We start from the raw sequence: 27,337 nt of genomic DNA on the forward strand, positions 1-27,337 counted from the left end.
TATGAGGGACACCATTCTACATTTTAAAGACAAGGGCCCAGTATATGGATTGGCAAGGCCTTCTTATTTGAAGATCATTGATGTTGTCCACAATGAGGGGACTTGGCTGGCCATAGGTCCTCATAGGAGTAGTCACATACCCAGTCTTTGTGCTGAGGCCAGGGAACCACCACACACCACCCACATACCACACTGTAGCTCGCCTGCACTGGAATGCCTTTTCTCCAATTATCGACGAGCCACAGTGCCAATTGGGATCTGCATGCAGCGTGTGCTGGAGTCACTCTGTAGAGGAAGTAGAACGCCAAATGCAGGTTTTTAATCATATGCCACCTGGTTGCTGCAGAGGCCTAGAGTAATTTTAGACTTGGTGCAGTACAGGAGAGATTGCACTCCTACTTGTGTTTTTAATGCAATATTTTCTGACACTTTATATGAGCACCACAGCTACGAAGCTGTCTTTATGGATGGGTCTAAACAGGGGACCTCAGTTTGTTGCTCTGTTGTTTTCCTGGATCATGTCCTCACAGTCTGATTGCCTGAAGACTTTACTGTCTTTGATGCAAACTTGTATGCGATCTTATGGGCACTGGAGCAGATGAGACATTCTTCCAGTGTCAAATTTCTTGTCTGTTTCGATTCTCTGACTGCCCTTCACTCTCTACAGTGTTTTTAGCAGGTAAAGTAGTCCAGAATATCCAGGATGCCTTCCTCCAACTATGACAACTGTGGAAGGAGGACTGTGAGGACTGAAAGGGTGGATCTAGGACAAGGAGCCGTGTCATGATCCTCATTTGTTTCAGTGTGCCATCACCTGCATGCTGTCTCCTCGCTGTTGAGATCCAGAGTCTTGTGTTGGCGGGAGGAAGATTGGCTGCAATGTCAGATAATAAGCTCCGTCTAGTGAAGCCCACAATGCAGCCATGGCATACCTCCTTGCAGCCACATTGACGAGACAAGTTCCTTCTTAGCCATCTTCGCGTAGGCTACGGTTATTTGAAGCATGGCTTCTTACTCCTATGAAAGGACCATCCAGTATTTGGTTCTTGTGGTGTACCCATTTGGCAAATCATTACAGTATCTCATAAACAAATATAATATATTCTTGCATTCAGAATCACGTAATGTTTTTTGAAGGGCAACATTTTCTCATTCCAATGTTAACTTTGCTTAACAAGCAACATATATGTTTGTGTGTGATATCCGTAGATCTATGAATACTGTTATTGCAAACCTATTCAAACACAACAAGATTTTGTACGATAATTGCATTAAATTCTATGTACTCCTGTGTTTCACAAAATTGTCAAATTTTAAGCAGAGCAATAGATATTTGTGGTGGCTAGTTCATAGATTCTCGTGTATTCCATGCGTTCACACCACGTGAGTCGAATGTCACATGATTATTCGAGCAAGGTCGATACTACATTGAATGCTTCGGTGTATAAGGAAGACAACTATATTGATCTGTTGAGCAAAATAGAAATGTTGACTTCAGCAGCAGTAGTTTAAAATGTGAACAGAAGATGGCCCCATAGTTTTTGAAAGTTGAATTTGGGAAAAATTTTCCCTTATAATCGAGTAAATACAGTAATGAATAAGTGAAGTCAGTCTCAAGGCTTCTGCTACAGATTACATAGAAATATATGGGATAATTCCTGGACCAGACTGTTCCACCTAGAGTGCCGATCTGTGGGCAGGGATGGGGAAATGTTCAAAACTGTCTTTGGGCTGTGATTGGCAAAGACTAGCGTGCGGGCAGTCAACACTGTGTACTCAACAATACTAGTTAAAGAGGGGACTATGTGAAATAGTGTGTGTTTAAAAAGAATATTCAGTACAAGCAAAAGATGCTAGAGTTTGTATAAGAGAACTTGGCAACTGCGCAAAAATGCATTCTCGTTCTCAGTTCTGGGAGAGTCCCCTCCTCTGCGCCGAAGGGGCAGCTGGCTCAGTTTGCTGTTGCCTAGTGAGCTGTGCACTTTGTTTCTTTTGAACAAAAAAGTCTTTTCCCCACTTCACTGCACTTTGACTACTCTGCAATCTATCTGAAACGAATTTAAAGAAGCTATTTGCTAAAAAAAATGTTATCTCTCATCTCATAGTCTCATTCATCAGCTTTATGATGAACCGCCTTTCTTTTTGTTAATGGTCGTAGTTACTGTGATATTTTGACATTAACCCTTACACAGTTACAAGGGCCGAGTGTCCCACCTGCTTGGCCAGTTAATGGGGGCAAATGTACTGTGTGCCTGGTCGGCTGGTGGCCTACTCAGACCGATGACCACTGCACCTGTGGCCACTGTGGGCTAACTGCATGTTCCAGTACGCATAGAACCACTCTTCAGCAATACTCTTCATAAAATCAGTATCACTATATGGTCACAGTGGTTGCAGTTTCATTTGTTTGACCATGCACACTGTTTTCTGAGAAACTGTGTGTATTTGCTGCACTATTCTAGATTTTTGAAAATCTGAACACCAGTTCTGTAGAATAATTCATGCCCTTTCAGATTATATATTTTTGTATTATGTGTACTTTGAAAATTAGGAAATCAAATTGTATTTGTTTGTTTGTGTGCTCCGTCTTCTGATCCAAGTGGCAGCATGCCTTGCTTGGAAACTGCGTGTATTTGCTGCACTGTTTTCCTTCTGTAACATATGATACATCAGTTCATAAGGATAATTCATGCCCTTCAAATCATGTATGTTCGTGTCTTCTGTGTTGTGTTGGTTTGGAAATCAAACTGCATCTATTAGATCATTTCGTAAGCAGAAAGGGCCCAGATGTGGTAAAAAAGCTATATTACTTTCGAACATTGTAAAGAGGAGAAGATAATCGCAGCATTTTCAGGAGTGTTGAAATGTAAAAAACAGTGAGTTGCCATTTTATAGTGAACCTTCACCTGTTTCCACATGCAGATGTAGATGAAGACCTTAGCTGTTGGGCCTTCTTACTTGTCTGGACATGCTTCCTGCCGGGCGTGAATGTATGCATGTAGCTACTGGACATTATACCTGCAGGGCATACACTTGTGCGCATAGCTGCAAAAGGGTTAAGTAATCTACTGCCTGAAATCTAACTTGTGTGCAATGAAAAACAGGGATTGCTATGAGTTTGCGTTTGGTACACATTAGGTTATACATTACTATGTGCAAACTGTACCTAACATATTGAATATTTCTTTGAACATGGCAGCCAAGTTGAAAGTATATAATGTGCCTCCACGAAAAAACATAAATTTCGGTAGTAAAAGAAAAACGTGTGCAAGTTGTAAGAATGAAATACTGAAGCTGAATGAATGGATATCCAGTCTACAGTTTACAATCGACGCTCAAAAGGTGGAAATAAGTAAACTACAATCTGAAAAACGTGAGACGCTAATGACGAAAGAAGACTTGGTCTTGGGAAAATGGAAGAGAATAGCTGAAGGAAGTTGTACTCAGAAGGTAAAAGATCTGAAAGACAGTGAAAATTTAGTCCAAAAAAGCTCTTTTGAAGTGCTTTCTGCTGTGGATTCAGTGAACACTTTGGAAAGGGTTGAAAAGTTGGAAAACAAAGTAGACAAACCATTGCTCATTGTAAGTAGGTGAAACAGTGAAAATACTGCGTCAGGAGATATTCTAAAAGCTCCGAAAATAAGTGCGCACACCTACGCTACCACAGACGTCAATGCAACAAAGGAAACTGAGTTAAAAAACATATCTCCAGCGAAACTGCAAACTGAAGAACATTTAGAACACATGCGGCAAAAGAGCAACACTAGTCAGGTGAGAAGAAGAACCTTAAATCCTCCGGTTACAAAAGGTGTGAAACACAAAACAATCTGTGTGTTAGGTGATAGTCACGGCCGTGAAATTTCTGCAATGTTGATGAGAACATGTAGTTTCAAGGCATCTGGTTTTATAAAGCCAGGGGCTCCATTGAGTGCAAGAACGGACCTAACATCAACTGACATATCTAGTTTGAATAAAGACGATTTCACAGTGTTAATAGGAGTATCAAACGATGTATAAAGAAATGAGACACACAAGGTCATTACAGAAATGAGGAAATGTTTAAATAATTTAACACACACAAATGTACTCATTGTGAACATCCCACATTGTCATGATTTATCACCCTGGTCGAGTGTGAACCGCGAAATTAATGTTGCAAACGAGTGTATCACTGAAATATGCGCTAGTTTTAAGAATGTCGATATTGTAGAATAAACAGATTGGAGCGAAGGTTCCATACAGTCCATGGACTTCATTTAAATACGCCAGGAAAGAAATTACTTGCCGAAAAAATATGTACTCGCATTTTGAAGAAGAGTGAAGAAAAAAGTATAAGTGACAAACAAACGGAGATTAAGAAATGCTTTAGAAATGATGAAGTAAAATTAACCTCAATCTCAGGATATAGAGTAGCAAGTCATTTTAGCCGAGAGTTTTCCAAACATGGTGGCTCTGCTATCTTTGTGAAAGAACAAATAAAGTTCTGTGATGTCAGTAAAAGTTATATTGACTCAATTGAAAAAGACTTTGAACTTTCCATTACCAAACTGCCAGAGCTTAATTTCATAGTCATTAACATATATAGAGCACCAAGTGGAAACCTGTCAGTCTTCATGAATAAATTAGAGGTTCTGCTGAACAGGATCAGTGCACTAAATATGAAGATAGTGTGTTGTGGGGATTTCAATATTGATTTTTCAAAAGACAGCAGCACTAGAGATGCTTTGATAAATATGACCAACACATTCAATATGATCCCCACAGTACACTGCCCAACAAGACTAACAGAATGCACAAATTCCATTATTGACCAAATACTCATCTCAGTAACAACTTACAGATTCACAAGCAGAGTACTGAGCATGGGTTATAGTGATCATGAGGCATAGCTGCTGTGTATATAAATGCCCGCAAGTAGTAGCAGTTCCGGAAAAGTAGTTGAAAAAAGAACCTTTTCTGAAGATAACATTAGAATTTTTAATCTCTTACTGGCGAAGGAAAACTGGGAAAGCATCGCTACTCAGAACAATGTTGATAGCATGTACAGGAGTTTTCAGAGCATCTTTCTTCAGTATTTTAATGTAGCATTTCCAAAAGTAGTAAAAACAGTAAAACCTAACAATAATAAGCAGTGGGTAACTAAAGGCATAAAAATTTCCAGTGAGAGAAACAGATTTCTGCAGTACTCTTGTAAGAAATATAAGAGTAACCCAAGAATTCGCAGATTATTCAAAAGCCTACAAAAGAATCTATGGTAGAGTAGTCAAAGAGGCAAAAATTAAATAGAATGACAATTTGATAAGAAACTCATCTAACAAAATGAGATCCACGTGGAGAGTTATAAAGAAAGAAACTTGTAGTTCAGTGCCAAAGAAAAAGAATGTATCATTAACACTAGAAGGCTCAAAAGTCACAGACCCAAATTCAGTTGTGGAAAAATTCAATGAATACTTCACCTTACTAGCTGAAGACCTCATTCAAGTACACTGTCAAGGACCAGTCCCAAGTTTCTCCAGCAAGTCAGTGATCTCGACTGCTTCTGTGTATGTGTATGAAACAAACCCCAATGAAATTATAAGTAAAATTAAATCATTAAGCAATAAAATGTCAAGTGGTCTTGATGAAGTACCTGATTTCATATTAAAAGCATGCGCTCACCACATAGCAAACCGCTTGGCATAAATTTTCAACCTCTCTTTAAAAGCTGGTGTATTTCCAGATATTGTTAAAATAGCAAAAGTTTCACCACTGCTAAAAAAAAGGTTCTTCTGAAAAAATATCAAACTACTGACCCGTGTCACAGTTAAGTTCCTTCTCAAAAATTCTAGAAAAACTCTTCTATGACGGGCTTTTAAGTTTCATAAATAAATTATGTGCCTCTTACAGTACAACAACATGGTTTTAGAAAGTCTAAATCTACACACAGCAATATTCGAATTCTTTGACTGCATTTTAAAATCCCTTGATCAACATAAATTAGCTGCAGGTATTTTTCTAGATCTATCAAAAGCCTTCAACGTCCTGGACCATAATACTCTGCTCGAAAAATTAGAAAGACGAGGAGTAAGAGGTGTAGCACATAGCTGGTTGTGTTCATACCTAAAAAACCGCAGACAGAAAGTATCACTTCTGTATGAATTCAACAAAATGAATAAAATAAGAAACAACTCCTTTCTTTCTAGGGAATTACCAATAAAATATGGTGTACCACAGGGCTCAACCTTAGGTCCACTACTCTTCTTGATTTATGTGGACGACTTAGTTGAATATATGAGTCCCACAAAAACTATCCTGTTTGCCGATGACACCAGCATATTGCTCACTGGATCCAGTCTAGAAACTTTGCGGTACACAGCAGAATGTTCTATGAAAAGACTTTCTGAGTGGTTCACAAAAAACAAACTCATTATAAATACTGAAAAAAACTGTGTGTGTTGATTTTTATTTAATTCCTCCAACTAATCAAATGTCTATTCAAGCCCAATTAAAAAATGATCCCCTAGAAAATGTAAGTGTCACAAAATTCTTGGGTCTTTGGGTTCATTAAGACTTAAAGTGGGACACACATGTAAATAACTTGTGTAGAAAACTATCATCTGTGTGCTATGGCCTACGAATTTTAAAGGCTACAACAAGCAAAACAACAGTACTGCAGGCATACTATGCACAGTTCCGCTCACTAATCCGATATGGGATCATTTTCTGGGGATACTCAACTCACAGTGTAAAGGTTTTTAGAATGCAAAAAAGGGCTTTAAGAATAATGTGTGGCTTTAAAAAGATGGAGTCCTGTAAATCCCATTTTATTGAACTTGTTGTTCTAAATGTTCAAAGTTTATTCATTTATGAAACTATCTTGTTCACTAGGGGCTACCTTCTGAAAACAGGCAAAGTGCTACAGAACAAAAATGTACACAACTGTAGTATCAGAGGGGAATCAAATGTTGTTGTTGTTATTGTTGTTGTTGTGGTCTTCAGTCCTGAGACTGGTTTGATGCAGCTATACATCAAAAATATCACAGAACAATCACCTATCAGAGGAGTATAATTAACATTGGTGTAATACTATGCAATAAGATACCAGAGGAAATAAAAAATACTACTCATCCACTATTAAAAGCTAAACTAAAGGCATTTCTAATAAAGCACTGTTTCTATTCTGTAAGAGAATTTCTGTATAAGTAACACAATTAATTGTAATAGGTACCTAATTTTAATTTGCCTACTATTTTGCAAATACTATGTATTATTGTAACTTATCTTTGACCTGTCCAGTATCAGTTGTACAATTTGTGCTATATGATAAAAACAGACCAATAAAAAATCAAATCAAATCAAATCAGATCATCCATTATACCTTATCAACAGTTGGAGATATTGAACCAGGGTGTATACGATCCGGGACAACCGGGAGATCCGGGAAAAGCCTGGGAATTTTTTCATCCGGGAAGAACCCAGGAATTTTTTTAGAATTCCGGCACTTTGTCATTATTTTAGTTTTCAGTTAGATTTTTGTAATTTTGACTGTTAAGAACCAATAATCTAACAAAGGATATTACAGTATCCTGGTTCTACAGAATAATACTGCAGCAATAAAACGTGAAGGAGACAAGAAAAACTAAAATAAAACTTAAGTTGTAAACAAAATGCGTCATATGGAACAACAAAACACGGTGCTCATACAAGCGTCTGCAAACAGCAAAATGTGTCAAAGGCTTAAGGAAGACTATGCAATGCTTCAGAACAACAAATTGCCTCCGATGAGCATGATGTCACAACTGTTTAAATTGATTCGTTTGAGCAAGTTGCGAGTGGGCTCATGTGCATGCGCAGTCAAGTCGTGTATGAGTAGTAAATACCTTCTCCCGCTTCTGTCTACAGCAGTCTCTCTCTTAGCTGTATAAGCAGTAGCAGCAAGCAGTCAGATGCTGTCCAGAAAAATTGTACTGGTGCGCTCAAGCTGCCAGATTCAGCATGCGCAACAGGCCCGGATCTATGGGGCTGGGGCAAACTGGGGTGTCTGCCCCCAGCAGCAATTTCAGGAAGGGGGAAGGGGGTCACTAAATTCATATTCTTGAGGAAAAAAAAAAACCTTGTTTCAAAAAGTGTCTAACATCCAGTACGCATTGGTATATTGATTATTCATATAATTTTGAAATACATCCCTGTTAGTTTTTGAACACATTATAAGTGGATTTCTGAATGAATCATAAGTTGATTTTTGAATGCGCACTTAGTGTACGAGCTGTCTCTGCCTGGGGAATCCCTGTCAACCTAGAAATAAAATTCCTGCAGACAAAAGGGGACGAAGCTATAGCAGCTGAGCGTAATAAAGCCGAATGGATGAATGTCAATCGCTGTTTATATTGTTGACTGGGTTTGCGAATGATCAGTGTTGTTATAATTACTAGCGAAAACTATAGATTCAGACTACCTGAACAGGAATAACAGGTAAGATAGATTACGTATTGTCTTCTTGTTGTATCCAAGAAAATGAAATTTTGACAGAAAATGTTTGGCAAGACCTCTACACTAGTAAGGGCCAGTTGTACAGTCCCAAGCTAACAGGCGCTTAAATTCTATTCTGGGAGTAGCGTGGAAAACGCATTGTACGAAAACATAATAACGCATAACCAGTGAATAAACGTGGGACAACTAAACCGGTGATTGTGGTAGGGTTAGTGAAGTTAACCGGAGACTAAGTTTTGACCCTGGCAGGAACAGTTACAGAATTAGTGATGACAAGATTGTTTGTTAGAACATGGAAGGAGAAGAAACGGGGACATCACACTAATTATAGAAGAATATGACGATTAAAAATTTATATAAAAATTTTTGTGCTACTACTTTTCTATCTCAGGCTTGAGAAGCTGAAGCATATGAAAGAAATGTGAAACTATTTCCTAACATAAAACTTTTTACTCGTAGTGGGTCTAACAGGCATTTGATATTGGTACATGGTGTATTATATTCTGTCGTGTCTTTAAAATGACCATTCGTTCCAAAACAGTCTCATTTGTTTGATGTGTATTACAATTGCTGCAATACTAGACAGGCCTGCTTCATTTTATCAAGCACACAGTAACAAAATACACATAATAAGCTCGAGAAACCACACCAGTCTTGGGTATTATTTGTATTAACAGCTGTTTCAGTATTAGACAACGACATTTTGTTTTTCCATGCAGCAAAACGTTTGATGAACTTTGATGAGGTAATAGATTCTTTCGCAGAAAGGAAAGCACGCCATGTAAAGCCGTAGCAAGATTAGAGAGAAAAATATGCTAGGGCTTAAGGGTTGAAGAAACATGTACTGTCTTGCTTGTCACTTGTCTTTACTGGTTTTAAGTATCCCATATTTAATTTTATGTCATCCAAAACAGAAAGTAATTAGCTAACAGGCAATAAAGAGTGCAAATTTTCTGAAGAGTTCTTGTTCTCCCAATCCCATCCAGTGGACATTTTAATTTCCATTGTCCTAAATGTAGTTTGATAGTATCCATTACAAAATATACACGTTTGAATTCGACATAGCGAAACACAGTGAAGTGCGATAGAAGAATGCTTTGGGAAGACGCATGCCACTGCACTTTGGCACTCTTAAGATCAAATAGTATGTCTTTCATTTCCTCTAAGATACATGTTTTGTGTATCAGACTCTTCAGAGAGATGTGTGCTGCAAAGTGAACATTTTTTGAAAAGTCGATTTTATTTTTGCTTCGTACCTGAAACACTGGAGATCCGGGACTGATACACAGAACAGTCTGAGTTGTGTAGTGGGGAGGTGGGTGTCTCTACGTGACCTGTGTTTACGTTTAATGATTTTGCTGTTTCCTCTCTGTTTATTGCTCTAATGTCAGATGAAAACAAAATGGATTTCTGTGGCCTGGAGCTATCAAGTGAATTAAAATACATTCACATAATTATGGAAGGCTAAAATAAGTTATTAGTTTGACCTTTTATTTTATTTCCACCTTTCTGACAGTCAAGCATTAATTGCTTTCTAGAACAATGAAGTTATTTTTGTCGGTTTGCAAAAAAAATTTGGCTTTTATTAATCTCTTCCCCTGATGCAGTCAATTTATTTGAAACGAAGTGCTTAATTCCACTCTATTGGCTAGTTTCATCTGTTTGCTGCATTTCAAGCCCACATTTTCATCTTCTACCACGTATGGCATTATGCCATAATAAAGAACCAAACATCAGATAACACAGTACTCGTACTCCAAGAAAATATACATCCGAATCTGGACATACGAATGTACGCTTTAAGCCAAATTATGCATTTTAGTATGGTTCACATAATTTTGATGCTCTTGGAGTATCCTCTGGTGTCTTTTTTCTTTTATGACATAATATATTTTAATGGTTTACACGTATGAACATACGGGCTTCCTGCGTCATCGTAGCTGCGCAAGTGCAGTGACGCCTGTTACCTGACGCTCTCTGGCAACTACTGAAATGAACCTATTTCTAACAGGTCGCGGGAAAATATTGTGAATGGTGGTTTGAAAAGCGTTACTTTCAAAGTAAATTTCCTTTTACGCAAGATGAACTATGTACGAGAATGTATGACAAATTTCTTAAATCACAGAGCGTTTGATTCTAATATTAAAATCAACTCTTTGAGGACGACTGATAGAAGAATTTCGAACCCAGATGATCAGACGTTGATTTCGTTATTAAAAATTTTACCGGCACATTTATGCGATGTACCTTCAAGTGCAACATGCGCAAAAAGGTCAATATTATATGTGAAAGCTTAGATTCTCGTGCAACTTATTAATCTTTGAGACCCATATTATATGTGAAAACTTTGCTTTTCGTGTAGCAACACTATGGTTATTAATTTAAACCATTAACTTTTCCTATTTATGTGGTCGCGCTACTGAACAGCGATGTTGCTACTGGCTGACTACATCAAGTGTCCTATGCTTTGAGTATCCACTGTCATCATCTGGCAAGTTCGTGTGATATGAGCTATGGCCGCCTTACAAAAGCACATCGCAGTCTCAATTTCAATGCTTTGGAAAGTAACATGCGGTGTTTCATGGAACTCGAATTTATACTTTCATAATACGAATAGTTGGAACATACATGTTGCTGTATATCGCAGATCTTTTCAAAACGTGTTTCTTTCCCCCCTAAGTTTAGTTTTGTGAAGTGCCGGGAAATTCTGCGCCGGTGTATAAAACCATAACGATTCAATGGATTAATAAGTTTTACAGTTCCGAGAGAAAGTATACTGTCACTTAACACGGAAAAAAGTGTATTTTCACCTGGGAGAAAGTGTATTTTTAACCAGGAAATCCGGGAATTTTTCTTCCTTCTCCGAGTACCGTATTTACTCGAATCTAAGCCGCACTTTTTTTCCGGTTTTTGTAATCCAAAAAACCGCCTGCGGCGTAGAATCGAGTGCAAAGTAAGCGGAAGTTCTGAAAAATGTTGGTACGTGTCGCCACAACTTGCCGTCGAATATATGTAGCGCTATACAGACATGCTTTGCAGGCACAAAGATAAATACTGGCGCCAAAACTTCTGCGTCAATAAATAAATAAAAAAAAAGTGGAAGACGAGCTTTGTTTCCTCTGCCCAGAGTTTCGACCACTGCATTTTCATACATTATCCATCGAAGTAAATACAAATTCTGTATTGTTCATCTTCGAATGTTACAACGTTTCAATGTACTACGAAAATCCGACTGGCAAGGCTGTTAGGGATGTTTGTCAATATGGCCAACTCCACGTTCTGAATTTTTTCCTACCTGTGAGAAGAGACGGTTGCCAATAGGAACTTGTAAGAATTTTGAATCACATGCAGTATTGTCTTCACCATAAGAATAATACGAATATAAACATTTTGCCATGTATTCTTTCGTGTTTGCTGCTATCTCATTTAAATTCTGTCTGCCTAATAAACTACGAAACTAGAGTGAGACAACAGCAAACGCGGAAGAATATGCATGTCATGTTTATATTCGTATTATTCTTATGCGTAATAGTGATACAGTCAGAAATGAAGCACGGCAATTGACTAGATTTTTAAATCTAAGATGACTCTAATTTCTGTGCAGAATGTAATGTACTAAAGAGGAATCTGCAAAGATTTTCAAACTGAGAATTTTCGCTAAACTCTCGTTCAGATCTTCTGTCTATCATACGCAGTCTATTATTTGGTTCTTGTCGATCATTATCAAAGAACGCAGCAGTGTAAGTAACAACAAATAGCAGTCTCTTGCCATTGTTTCGCTAATGAGACGATTCCACTACTTAAAAAAAAAAAAAAAAAAGCGGCGGTAGGCACGCACAAAAGCAAGCCATGACGCGAGCGGCGACAGGCCGTAAACATTATCAGAATGTGACAAAGCATCTTCAACTTAGAGTGACGTCAACACCTATAACAAAGAGAACGGCACTTATCAGATCAAAGAAAATTAAGCAATCAATTCAAACCAGACAAAGCACGTGAAAAAGGAAGGGTACCCGTATAAATACGGACGGAGCGCCTGACACATAGCAGTGGCTACCTGGGAAAGCTTAGCTGCTAAGCTTACGACTCGAACCAAACTACTGTAGCTGTATCGTCATTCATTCGACCTAAATTGTGTCTCATATTACAATGGAACAACATTGTTTCGATTTGAAGGTGCGGCCTAAAACTTTTCTCCCCCCTTTAATTTCGAGTCTCAAATTTCAGGTGTGGCTTAGATTCGGGAAATTTTTTTTTCCTTGATTTCAGTCTCATTTTTCAGGTGCGGCTTAGATTCGAGTGCGGCTTAGATTCGAGTAAATACGGTATACACCCTGTGAACTGAGTTTTTGGCTAATGAGAGCACAAAAATGTAGAGTATTTTGCCATATAGTTAATGTACAGAACTTTCTTATCCGCTATGATATAAGAATAACTATAATTTTTTTCAGTGAAGTGTTATCATTTTGCCGGCCGGTGTGGCCGAGCGGTTCTAGGCTCTACAGTCTGGAACCGCGCGACCGCTACGGTCGCAGGTTCGAATCCTGCCTTGGGCATGGGTGTGTGTGATGTCCTTAGGTTAGTTAGGTTTAAGTAGTACTAAGTTCTAGGGGACTGATGACCTCAGAAATTAAGTCCCGTAGTGCTCAGAGCCATTTGTTATCATTTTATGAGCAATCGATAGCTGGTGATAAGAGAATTAGTAGGGGCTGCAGCAACATAAGTGAAGAAATCAAACATTTATATTTGGCTTTGTAAGTTTTTGAAATTATTCATCCACATTTGTTTTTAATACTAGTATGTTTCAGGATTCTGTCACAGTTGTAATTGAGTAGCCCAGATGCAAAAGCCTCTTAATGTCTTTTTTGTCAATTTTGAGTTGGGTGCACTGTTGTATAAATGTTTTTCAGTGACTACATGATGGAATGGGTTTCAAGATGCAAAATCTGCTGTAAACCATTGAAAATGGCAGTAAAAATTGTAATCGGTAACAAAAGTCACTAACTGCAAAGCCAGCTAAATGTCCTAACATTTGCAAAACCTGCCAAGTTCAATAGGCATGGCAGTCGCAGTGCCATGTACGGATGCAAAGCATGCCAACTGACAACAGACTGACCATCCTATACATTCAGAGCTACCTTTCAGTTTGTTATGATTAGAAGGGATAGTTTTCTTATTCAGAGTTATGTCGAATGCACTGTAGCGAACGTGTACACAACAATGAAGCTCTTGCTGTCAGTGCATTATCGAAATATATGCCAGTAAGCACAGTTCAGCTGATCAGCAGGGTGTTTGTTGACATATTTGCATGAATGTTTTGAAGAAAATGGGTGATGTTTTGCACTTTTTAAATGCAGAAGATGGTACAAACGAAGTGGGAGTAATTGAAATTGTAGAAATTCTGCAAGAAGTCAAAACCATTGAAAACGACCAGTTGGAGACCGAGGGCAACGGTCGCTCCCCGAAAAGGAAAAGGGTTCCTGATCAGTGGAAAAGAAATGTTTCCCAGACATAAAGATAAGAACATGAAAAGTATTATTAATGCAATGTTATGCAATGAAAACTAATGACACTAATTGTTATGATGTAACCTCGACAAATTTGTGGTACGATCTGTGCTCTCCTGTACACAGTGGCGTAGTCCGATTAATTTAATGGACAATTCCTGCAAAACTGAAACTGGCAACAAAGGGGAGGGGGGGGGGGGTGGGAGGGGGGGAGGGACGATGAGATCAAAAATGTCGCTGTTTGCAAAGCAGCTTTTTTGTCAGTTTCACAAACTAAGGAAGATAGAGTTACGGGATTGTGCCACAATTTTTAGACCAAGATGCAATTCCCACTGAGACAAGAGAAGGCAACAGAAGAACCAAGTATGAACCGAGCAAAGAGTACATGAAAAATCATATTAAGAAGTTCACCCCCTTATAAGGCCCGAGGTATTCCTGCCTGTTGTAAGAGGCGACTAAAAGGAGTCCCACACATTTCAGCCTTCATGTTATGGTCCCTTGTAGGGTTTGACCTCCATTTTTCAAAATTTTTTCCAAAGAGCGAGCCAATTGGGGAATGGCGCCTTACATGGTGCATCATGTCCATCATGCCGTGAGATCTTTAGCCCACTTTCTTGTCGTCCCACTGTAGTCCAGCTCATTCTCCATCTCTTGGGCGAGGACGCCTTCCTCGGTACATTTTCCTCCCCCCACTATGCTGTCGTTTCCTGCGCTGACGATGACCATGGACTTCTTTGCACCTCATGTCAAGCATGGTAGCCAGTCCATTGTGATGGGGCCACCATGTACCCTGTTGGTTGTAGCCCCCTGACAACACAGGGATTGCTCTGCTGATGCCTGCGCTGGTAACTCCCCACGTATGTCAAGGAGTAGATGCCTGTCAGCCTGGAGCATCGGGACTCCTGCAGTGGTCATCCTGCCAGATGGCCTCTGCTGCGGCTGCGTGGTGCCCGTGGGGAGGTCCCCCTGGTCAGAGTGGGTGACATCAGGGCGTATGACATGCAGTGAAGCATACCATGTCATCACTTGTTGGTGATCAAACACCAGCAGTCTCTAAGCGTTCCAAGTCTCAGTAGAATGCAAGAAAGGATGACCCTAAATCATGGGAGGAAAGCCAGGCTAAGGACTGCAGCGAACCTTATTCACCCCAGTACCTTGTATGTACGAGAACTGATGGGGACTCCTTTGTTTCGATGAAGCCACAGTTTTTTGTACAGCATTTAGAGGACAAGTTTGTGGAGATGGAGGTCTTGTCAGTCTTGATATAAACAGCATCTTCTGCCCAGTCACAGATGTTACTCACTTGGAACAAGTTAAGGGATGTTTCTGTTACCATCATGCCACATAGGAGCTTAAATATGATCCAGGGTATTATCTTCCATAGGGACCTTCTTTTGCAGTCTGATGACGAGCTGCACGCCAATTTAGAGCGGTGAGGTGTTCATTTCGTGTGGCGCATCCATCAGGGTCCGAGGGGTAATCACATTGCCGCTGGTGCCTTCATCTTGGCCTTCGGGGTTGACACCTTACCCGAGAAGGTCAAGGCGATGGTCTACTGCCGTGATGTCAAGCCATATGTCGCTCCTCCAATGCAGTGCTTTAAATGCTGGAAGTTCGGCATATGTCTTCCCACTCTACTTCCAGCGTCACATGTCGAGATTGTGGACGTCCATCACATCCCTAATAATCCATGTGCCCCGCCTCCCATATGTGTCAACTGCAGTGAGCATCATTCACCTTGTTCGCCAGACTGCAGGATTTTACAGAAAGAGAGGAAAATCATGGAATACAAGACTCTGGACTGACTGACCTACACTGAGGCTAAGAGAAAATATGAGTGCCTACATCCTGTGGCTATGACTTCCTCATATGCCGCCGCTACGAGAACAGTCGTAGCCCCCATCAGTTCCGTGAGTTCCAGTCAGCTCTCAGAGCCAGAAGGCTATACCGGCTCCATTGATGGTGGAGGGCACTTCCCCTCCTGTTGCTCCTGCACCACCTACCTCATGAGCACTGCCTCCCCCCCCCTCCCCCTCAACCATCGGGGACACCAGTCTCCACTTCTCAGCCGGAGAAGTGTAAGTCTTCTTCGGCTCCTTTCGCCAGGAAGGAGTCCCTTGGGTCACTCCCTTCCCAGGTTTCTGCTAATGGAAAAGATGATGCCTGCCAGTGGCTGAAGGGCCCAAAAGCAGCTGGTTGTAGGATTTCGCAATGATTCTCAGCCCAGGAGACTGAATCAGTGAAACCTTCCCAGCCAGAAAAACCCAAGGAGCAGTGAAAAAATTCCAAAAAGAAGACCCCTGGGATCAAGGAAATTGTGGTGGCACCCACACCGACAGCTACCTACAAGCTCTGCGTCTGGGGATAAAGTGGAGATTTTGGCGTCCGCTGAGGACCTATATCTTGGTCGGACCCTCAGACACAATGGATATAGACTGCTCAGGCAGTAAGTTGGTGGCAGCAGTTGACCCTGAGGCGTAAACTGCCTCATTGAAAGTTCCATGCCTTCCCAGTCTCACGATATCATCCTTCCAGTGGAATTGCGGCAGTCTTTTCCACTGCCTGGCTACCTATGGCAATTGTTAAGCTTTACACCTGCTTTGTGCATTGCCCTTCAGGAAACCTGGTTCCCAGCAATGTGGACCCCTCCGTGGCTATAAGGGATATTACAGGGACTGTAGCAACTGTAATAAAGTGTCAGGTGGAGTTTGCGTTTATGTCCTAAACTCAGTCTGTAGTGCAACTGTGCTTCTTCAAACCCGTCTTGAAGCTGTGGCTGGGCGACACAGGAAATAACTGTCTGCAATGTATATCTTCCTCCAGATGGTGCAGTAGCCCTGAATGTATTAGCTGCACTGATTGATCAACTCCCTAAACATTTCCTACTTTTGGGTGATTTTAACGCCCGTAACCCCTTGTGGGGTGGCACCGTGCTTATTGGCCGAGGCAGAGATGTCAAAACTTTACTGTCTCAGTTCAACCTCTGGTTCTTAAATATTGGGCCACCACTAATTTCAGTGTGGCTCATGATAGTTACTCAGCCATTGACTTATCCATTTGCAGCCCAGGACTTGTCCCATCTATCCACTGGAGAGCACATGATGACCTGTGTGGTAGTGACCACTTCCTCATCTTCGTGTCACTGCCCCAGCCCCAGCGTCAGGCCCATGGACCCCTGTCCAGATGGGCTTTAAACAAGGCAGACTGCGAAACTTTCACCTCTGCGGTCGCCATTGACTCTCTTCCGCATGGTAATATCAGTGTGATGGTTGAGCAGGTGATTACAACAATCGTTACTGCGAGGAAAACGCGATCCCTCTCTCTTTAGGGTGCCCTCAGCGAAAGGCGGTCCTTTGGTGGTCGCCGGAAGTCGACACTTAAGGAGCGTCGGCAAGCTCTACAGTGACATAAGTGGCACCCTCCCCTGGAGCACCTCAGCCTTTATGTGCTCCGTGCCTGCGTTTGCCAGCTTATCAAAAGACGGAAGCAGGAGTGTTGGCAGAGATATTTCTCAACCATTGGGTGCCGTACGTTACCTTCCCAAGTCTGGACAAAGATCAGACGTCTTTTTGGGTACCAGACCCCAACAGGTGTCCCTGGCATTAACATCAATGGCGTGTTATCTACCGACGCAAACGCGATTGCTGAGCACTATGCTCGAGCCTCTTCGTTGGAGAACTACCCCCCAACCTTGCGCACCCTCAAACGGCGGATGGAAAGGAAAGTCCTCTTGTTCGCTACATTCCACAGTGAACCCTATGACACCCCATTTACAGAGTGGGAGCTCCTAAGTGGCCTTGCTCATTGCGTTGACACAGCTCCTGTGCCAGATCGGATCCACAGTCAGATGATTAAACATCTCTCATCTTTCTACAAGCGACACCTCCTCATCATCTTCAACCGGATCTGGTGCAATGGCGTCTTTCCATCGCAATGATGAGAGAGCGTCATCATTCCGGTGCTTAAACCCAGTAAAAACCCGCTTGATGTGGATAGCTATTGTCCTATCGGCCCATCAGCCTCACCAACATTCTTTGTAAGCTGCTGGAATGCATGGTCTGTCCTGGAGTTAAATGGCCAACTGGCTCCATTCAGGATCGCTTCCGCCAGGGTTGCTCTACCACTGATAATCTTGTGTCCCTGGAGTCTGCCATCTGAACAGCCTTTTCCAGATGCCAACACCTGGTTGCTGTCTTTTTTTATTTATACAAAAAAGCATATGACATGACCTGGCGACATCAAATCCTTGCCACATTATACGAGTGGGGTCTCCGAGGCCCGTTCCCGATTTTTATCCACAATTTTCTGTCACTTCCTACTTTCCATGTCCAAGTTGGTGCCTCCCATAGTTCCCTCCATATCAAGGACAATGGGGTTCCACAGGGGTATAGCAGCAGCTCTAGTCCATGGTTTCCAGTTTTTGACTGCAAAGTCGTGTGTTACGCATTTCTGTTGGCATAGTACCGTTCATCTGGAACCAGAACTTTACCTTAATGATGATCCACTCACCGTAATGGAGACATATCAGTTCGTAGGACTGGTTTTCGACATCTGATTGACTTGGCTTCCTCACCTCCGTCAGCTTAAGCGGAAGTGCTGGCAGCACCTCAATGGCCTCCGCTGCCTGAGCAACACCAACTGGGGTGCAGATTGCTCTAAGCTGCTGCAGCTCTACAGAGCCCTTTTTCAACCCCGCCTTGATTATGGGAGTGTGGTTTATGGTTTGCCGGCACCCTCAGCATTGCGTTTACTCAACCCAGTGCACCACTGTGGCATTCGCCTAGCGACAGGAGCTATTAGGATGAGGCTGGTGACCAGCGTCCTGGTGGAGGCTGGAGTCCCTCCATTGCAGATTAGGTGTGTGCAATTGCTCTCTAGTGATGTTGCACACGTTCGTAGTTATCTTGCACATCTGAATTACTGTCTTCTTTTCCCGCCCATGTTGGTTCATGTCCCTCATCGGTGGCCCAGGCCAGGGCATAAAATTGCAGTTCATGTGCGATCCCTTCTCTCCGAACTGGAGTACTTTCCTTTATCACCTATACTTGAGGTTTATTTACGAACAACTCCATGGTGTACACCTAGGCCGCAGCTTCGCCTGGACCTTTCAAATGGCCCTAAGGACTCAGTTAACCCTGCGACTCTCTGCTGTCACTTCCTCTCGATTCTCGACATGTACCGGGACCGTGAAATGGTTTACACCGATGGCTGATGGTCACGTTGGCTTTGCCTATGTTCATGGAGGACATATAGAACAGCACTCCTTGCCAGATGGCTGCAGTGTTTTCACTGCAGACCTGGCAGCCATATCTAGTGCTCTTGAGCACATTCATTTGTGCCCTGGGGAGTTGTTTCTTCTGTCTACTGAATCCTTGAGCAGCCTACAAGTGCTACCCTCGTCATCCTTGGGCAGTGACCATCCAGGAGTCCATCTATGCCCTAGAACGGTCCACATGTTGTGTGGTGTTTGTCTAGACCACAGGTCACGTCGGAAAACCTAAGCAACGAACTTGCCAACAGGCTACATGGAAACTGCTTATGGAGATCGGCTTCTCTGAAACTGACCTGTGTTCAGTATTACACTGCAAGGTTTTGTTGCTTTGGGAGATGGAATCGTGTAACCTCAGTACACACAACAAGCTGCCTGCCATTAAGGAAACTATGAATGTATGGAAGACCTCCGTGTGCACCTCTCACAGGGACTGTGTGGTTCACTGTCAGCTCCCCATTGGCCATATATGGCTGATGCATGGTTACCTTCTCTGTCGTGAGGACCCACCTTGGCGTCACTGTGGCTTACGAATGATGGTCGCCCATTTCTTGCTGGACTGACCACTTTTAGCTGCTCTGCGGTGGACTTCCAACTTTACCTCTACCATCGGTGTTAGGTGACAATACCTCAACAGCAGCTCTAGTTTTACGTTTTATTCATGAGGGTGAGTTTTATCATTTGCTCTAAGTTTTAGCACATGTCCTTTGTCCCTGTATGTCCTCCACACTAGTGCTTTCAGGGTGGAGGTTTTCATGTGTTCCAGAGTAGGTGGTTTTTCCTTTTTATCCTCATGGTCAGCCAGCCATGGTAACCTGCTTTCTTTTTTTAACCACTTCTACCTGTTTCTTGTGTCTTTGTGGTTTTATTGTCCCCTTTTGTCCATTTAAGTGTTTGTTGCCCTTCAGTCGTTGTTGTGGTTTTGTGTTGTAAGTCTCATTGTCTTATTCTCACCCTTCTGACATTGTTTCCTTTGGAACAAAGGACCAGTGACCTTGTAGTTTGCCCCCCCCCCCCCCCCCCCCTTCTTTCCAACCAACCAACTCAACAGTCTGCCAGAATTCCTTGGAGTTCCCCAGAATACCAACACAATGTTTTTGTGCATGTAGTTGGAACATGGATATGCCAAAGGATCAAAATGAATAGTGTCGATGGTTCATCACAGACTAACTCACCTAAACTTCAAAGGAGTGAAAAAATTTAGTTTGCTTTTTGATGGATTTTGGGGTCAGAATAAAAAAAGGATGTTGATCAACATGCTGTGTCACTGGTTTCTTGTTGGAGATCCTGCCAGTACAAAAGAAATAGAACTGTGGTTCCCAGTAGTGGAACACTCATTCATCACACCTTCCAGTCACTGGTAACATCGACAGACAAGTTTGCAATTTGAGTGTTATTGAAAACCCATCTATATACGTTCAGCACATTGAGAAATTTGCAACAGTAATATGTCTAGGACAAAATGAATGTCCTGTTCACGATTAGAAAGAATATGCAGAAAAATGCGAGAAAGTTACTGGTAACTGGCATTTCCAGATTCAAAGAGCCAAAAAAATTGCAATAACAAAGAGATTTGTCTAGTTTATGGAGAGCCCATCTTCAATTTCGAAGCTGGAGAGGATAAGAGCACCCTGAAGAGGGGAAGAAATTTCAGCAAAACAAACAGCCCCATTTTGTCGATGCTTTACTTTGATACAATTGGAGCTTATTTTCTTTTCTAGTGTCCTCTGATGCCAAAAGCATGATTGGGGAAAAACTCCTAATGTTGAACATTTGTTTTTGCTCTCTTTTTGGCATTAATTAAATTTGTTTTTGTGGTAAAATGATGTCCCCAAATTATTCTGTAAAAGTGAAGTGCCTTTTCAAAGGAAACATTGGGCAAGAGTTTTGTGTAATGTATCCATGAATAGTGCTAGCATGTTTGGATTCTCTTAGAGTTAGGATACAGGATGGGATAAAATAGTTTAACATATGCTGTAAGAATTGTAATTGGCCAGTTCAGGGCCAACAGAAGAATGCTGCTGAGATATTCAAATTGGCATAAGAATCAGGAAAGAAATAATAATCTTTTCATGAGGTACTGTGGGGCTAATTTACAGAAATAGTTTTTGGATAGTGTGGAAAATAATTCGAGTATATGCATCACATATTTCCTATAAGTTACACAATGTCAAAATGGCAGAAACTGTGTTGCTTGTGAAGGCATACACGAAAAAAATTTTCCAACTCTCCATTAGCAAATTGAAAATGAAAAGTAATGATGATGGTGCAAAGTTCCTCGTTGCATCCTGTATGTAAACTTGTTATGTATGGTGATACACATACTTGGAAGACAAAAAGTTTGTTGTTGTTGTTGTGGTCTTCAGTCCTGAGACTGATTTGATGCAGCTCTCCATGCTACTCTATCCTGTGCAAGCTTTTTCATCTCCCAGTACCTACTGCAACCTACATCCTTCTGAATCTGCTTAGTGTATTCATCTATTGGTCTCCCACTACGATTTTTACCCTCCACACTGCCCTCCAATACTAAATTGGTGATCCCTTGATGCCTCAGAACATGTCCTACCAACTGATCCCTTCTTCTGGTCAAGTTGTGCCACAAACTTCTCTTCTCCCCAATCCTATTCAATTCTTCCTCATTACTTATGTGATCTACCCATCTGATCTTCAGCATTCTTCTGTAGCACCACATTTCGAAAGCTTCTATTCTCTTCTTGTCCAAACTATTTATCGTCCATGTTTCACTTCCATACATGGCTACACTCCATACGAATACTTTCAGAAATGACTTCCTGACACTTAAATCAATACTGGATGTTAACAAATTTCTCTTCTTCAGAAACGCTTTCTTTGCCATTGCCAGCCTACATTTTATATCCTCTCTACTTCGACCATCATCAGTTATTTTGCTCCCCAAATAGCAAAACTCCTTTACTACTTTAAGTGTCTCATTTCCTAATCTAATTCCCTCAGCATCACCTGACTTAATTCGACTACATTCCATTATCCTTGTTTTGCTTTTGTTGATGTTCATCTTATACCCTCCTTTCAAGACACTGTCCATTCCATTCAACTGCTCTTCCAAGTCCTTTGCTGTCTCTGACAGAATTACAATGTCATCGGCCAACCTCAAAGTTTTTATTTCTTCTCCATGAATTTTAATACCTACTCCGAATTTTTCTTTTGTTTCCTTTACTGCTTGCTCAATATACAGATTGAACAACATTGGGGAGAGGCTACAACCCTGTCTCGCTCCCTTTCCAACCACTGCTTCCCTTTCATGTCCCTCGACTCTTATAACTGCCATCTGGTTTCTGTACAAATTGTAAATAGCCTTTCGCTCCCTGTATTTCACCCCTGCCACCTTTAGAATTTGAAAGAGAGTATTCCAGTCAACATTGTCAAAAGCTTTCTTAAGTCTACAAATGCTAGAAACGTAGGTTTGCCTTTCCTTAATCTTTCTTCTAAGATAAGTCGTAAGGTCAGTATTGCCTCACGTGTTCCAACATTTCTACGGAATCCAAACTGATCTTCGCCGAGGTTGGCTTCTACTATTTTTTCCATTCGTCTGTAAAGAATTCGTGTTAGTATTTTGCAGCTGTGACTTATTAAACTGATTGTTCGGTAATTTTCACATCTGTCAACACCTGCTTTCTTTGGGATTGGAATTATTATATTCTTCTTGAAGTCTGAGGGTATTTCGCCTGTTTCATACATCTTGCTCACCAGATGGTAGAGTTTTGTCAGGACTGGCTCTCCCAAGGCCGTCAGTAGTTCCAATGGAATGTTGTCTACTCCGGGGGCCTTGTTTCGACTCAGGTCTTTCAGTGCTCTGTCAAACTCTTCACGCAGTATCATATCTCCCATTTCATCTTCATCTACATCCTCTTCCATTTCCATAATATTGTCCTCAAGTACATCGCCCTTGTATAGACCCTCTATATACTCCTTCCACCTTTCTGCTTTCCCTTCTTTGCTTAGAACTGGGTTTCCATCTGAGCTCTTGATATTCATACAAGTCGTTCTCTTATCTCCAAAGGTCTCTTTAATTTTCCTGTAGGCAGTATCTATCTTACCCCTAGTGAGATAGGCCTCTACATCCTTACATTTGTCCTCTAGCCATCCCTGCTTAGCCATTTTGCACTTCCTGTCGATCTCATTTTTTAGACGTTTGTATTCCTTTTTGCCTGCTTCATTTACTGCATTTTTATATTTTCTCTTTTCATCAATTAAATTCGGTATTTCTTCTGTTACCCAAGGATTTCTACTAGCCCTTGTCTTTTTACCTACTTGATCCTCTGCTGCCTTCGCTACTTCATCCCTCAAAGTTACCCATTCTTCTTCTACTGTATTCCTTTCCCCCATTCCTGTCAATTGTTCCCTTATGCTCTCCCTGAATCTCTGTACAACCTCTGATTCTTTCAGTTTATCCAGGTCCCATCGCCTTAAATTCCCACCTTTTTGCAGTTTCTTCAGTTTTAATCTACAGGTCATAACCAATAGATTGTGGTCAGAGTCCACATCTGCCCCTGGAAATGTCTTACAATTTAAAACCTGGTTCCTAAATCTCTGTCTTACCATTATATAATCTATCTGATACCTTTTAGTATCTCCAGGGTTCTTCCATGTATACAACCTTCTATCATGATTCTTAAACCAAGTGTTAGTTATGATTATGTTGTGCTCTGTGCAAAATTCTACCAGGCGGCTTCCTCTTTCATTTCTTAGCCCCAATCCATATTCACCTACTACGTTTCCTTCTCTCCCTTTTCCTACACTCGAATTCCAGTCACCCATGACTATTAAATTTTTGTCTCCCTTCACAATCTGAATAATTTCTTTTATTTCATCATACATTTCTTCAGTTTCTTCGTCATCTGCAGAGCCAGTTGGCATATAAACTTGTACTACTGTAGTAGGTGTGGGCTTCGTATCTATCTTGGCCACAATAATGCGTTCACTATGCTGTTTGTAGTAGCTTACCCGCATTCCTATTTTCCTATTCATTATTAAACCTACTCCTGCATTACCCCTATTTGATTTTGTGTTTATAACCCTGTAGTCACCTGACCAGAAGTCTTGTTCCTCCTGCCACCGAACTTCACTAATTCCCACTATATCTAACTTCAACCTATCCATTTCCCTTTTTAAATTTTCTAACCTACCTGCCCGATTAAGGGATCTGACATTCCACGCTCCGATTCGTAGAACGCCAGTTTTCTTTCTTTCTCCTGATAACGACATCCTCTTGAGTAGTCCCCGCCCGGAGATCCGAATGGGGGACTATTTTACCTCCGGAATATTTTACCCAAGAGGACACCATCATCATTTAATCATACAGTAAAGCTGCATGCAAGTTTAATGTAACTTATAATTTAATACACAAATCATACATTTCCATTTAGTTTAAAAAAAAAAGAAAATTACTGATGACAACTTGTATTAATCATATTCCAATTAGACCTGTATTGAAAAATGAAAAATGAAATAAATTGACAAATAAACATGATCACTTATATAATATTTATAACATAATAATCTTGCATTCAGGAATACATAGATAATTGTCTGTGGTGAATAAGCTTTCTTCTGTCCTTTCTTGTTTGCTGCTCATAGAAACTGATAAACATAAAGAAAAGGACTTTGTGCTCTCTACCAATGACAATATTTTTTGTTTAATTGTTAATTGTAGATCCAGCAGAGGATGGGTATGGATATTCTGCTGATAGTGACAAGTATCATGAAGCTGGATATGATGCTTATGTTACTGGATTGTGTTTCCTTACTATGGTCCAGCATCTGGGTGAGTTCCAACTTCAAAAGTCAAACTTATATATATGAAAATATTTCTTTTTCTGCAGTTTTTTTATGCTGTATAAGTAGTTCAAAAGGAGTTGAAGCCATTTCATTCAGCTTCACTTTTAGCCAATTTCTAAAGTTATATTGTAAATATATAGAGTCAGTTTTCCCTCAGTTAAAAGCTCAGTGTTATTTATCTTATTGACATAAAATTCAGTTTCGAAAGATTGTCAGTATTTATTCTGGCCTGAGAGAGAAACAGTAGTGTTTAAGAATGTATGAATAGATCGCTACAAAGTTTATAGCAGTTTCAGTCCATGTGGGAGCTTTGTTGTTATCTACTGATTAACGTGGTTCCAGTGGAAATTCATAGAAAATCTTGTCCTGATGCAGTCAACAACAATGATATTGTGGGGACTGATTGCTATAAAACATGCATATCCCAAATGTAATTGTTAGCAAAACATTCTGAAAAAATTGTTTGCAGCTTAGTACTGTGCTTGAAACTCTCAGAATGTCAAGTTCCACTTCGTTATGGATTGAAACTCGAAGAAGTGTACACAAATGACTTTTAACTCAAGGTTAAAGTGAGGCAAAGTTACAATATCCTGTTGAAATAGTCAATTAAAAATAAGCTGATCTTAGGAGAAAGAAAATAATGTATTGCAACTACTTGGGATTTGGAGTGTGTCTTTGGAAACCAGTCTGAAGGAAAAGAGATGAGACGTGACAGTGTAATTAGCAATTTGTAAATTTAAACTTTTAGGGATTATTTGGAAAGAGTTGATGTAAAGAGAAAAATGTCTGTTGTTTTCTTTTGAAATATTGCCATGCTTTCTGTTCCATATCCATGGTATTTGTTATGGGCTCAAAATGTTTATCAAGAACAGTTGTCACAGGCTGGCAAAATCTCACTTTGTCATACATATTGAAATACAATCTGAAAATGATTAAGGATGTAATTTCTTCACTGAGATTCAAGGGCGTACACAGGAGCGGACAGGTCATATTAGTCTCAAGGAACAGGGAGCAGGAACAACAGGCAGCAGTTCTTAATAAATAAAACAGAAGAAAACCAGTGAAAAATTGATTTTAATAAACATTTTAAGCATGAGAATGCACTTGCGTAACATAACAATTTTTTAATTTAGAGTTAATTTTCTTGCATTTGCCGCAGATTTGTCAACTGCTCCCTTTTCTAACATCTCACATTTTTCTTTCACGTAATTTCGGTGAATGCTCATCAGGCTCAACCCAGTGTGCCTTTCTTTCCCAAAGTGCTTCTAAGCCACTTCAATACCCTTCGAAGGCTACTGAAGGATCGCTTAGTGGTCACCGTTGTGCATGTGGAGTAGTGCTCAAAATTTGTAGTGCTTTTCTCATGCTAGGGGAAAAGATATTGGTCTCTTTAAACAGGTCAATGGCTTTTATGTCCCTTAACTTACTTCAGGCGTATTCTTTTTCCTCCATAAATTGTACTGTAGGTCCAGTTCTCTGGAGATTTCATCCAGACCACAATTTTTTTAAAAATAGTTCTGCATTTTTATGAAATTTTTTTATACTAATTTTGCTCATATTCAAGGAATGTAGCTTATTTAGAGCAAAAGCTGGAGTATTTTCAGGTGAAAATCAAATACTTAACAATGACATGAGTGATTTGATGTATGGCATTACCAGCAAGCCCCCTGCGGGTTCGGGTGTAAGAATAGGCCCGCGGTATTCCTGTCTGTCGTAAGAGGCGACTAAAAGGAGTCTCAAACGTTTCGGCCTTCTGTGATGGTCCCCTCTTGGGTTTGACCTCCTTTTTTTTTTCCAAATTTCCGTTGTTAGTGCGTGCCATTTGGGGAAGGACGCCTTACATGGTGTTTTTCTATTGGTCCATGATGCACCACCATCTTGCATGTTACCTATTGTCGTGTGGCGGGATTTACATCCAATGTCTTCTGGGTTGCCTCCTTCTCGCCTTGTGCGCAATCCCATTCTTAGCGCCCACGACAACTGTGGACCCTTTCAACACCTAAAATCCAGCACGGTAGCCAGTCCGTTGTGGTGGGGTTGTCATGTACCCTCTTGGTGGTAGCCCCCTGACCACGCAGGGATCGCACTACAGATGCCAGAGCTGTTTCCTCCCCATGCATGCCAAGGAGTATGTGCCCATCCAGTCTGGGGCACGGGGACTCCGGGCAATGGGATATCGGCCAGGTACCCGTTGCTTTGGCTCGGTGGCGCCCTTGGGGAGAGCCCTCGTTCGGAGTAGGTGGCATCTGGGCGGATGTGGCGCAATGAAGCGCAA

The 27,337-nt window shown here is 41.0% G+C and overlaps 1 protein-coding gene across 1 annotated transcript in view; it reads left to right on the forward strand.

Annotated features, from left to right (window-relative positions):
* LOC126162375 (poly(A)-specific ribonuclease PARN-like) overlaps window positions 1-27,337 on the forward strand; it is a 306,143-nt gene that overhangs the window by 119,336 nt on the left and 159,470 nt on the right. Inside the window, exon 8 of the mRNA XM_049918833.1 lies at window positions 24,938-25,048. Coding sequence (XP_049774790.1) covers window positions 24,938-25,048 — 111 coding nt within the window. The remainder of the gene's footprint in view (window positions 1-24,937; window positions 25,049-27,337) is intronic.

This window comes from Schistocerca cancellata, chromosome 2 (genome assembly GCF_023864275.1).
Source record: "Schistocerca cancellata isolate TAMUIC-IGC-003103 chromosome 2, iqSchCanc2.1, whole genome shotgun sequence".
NCBI classification, from domain to species: Eukaryota; Metazoa; Arthropoda; class Insecta; order Orthoptera; family Acrididae; genus Schistocerca; species Schistocerca cancellata.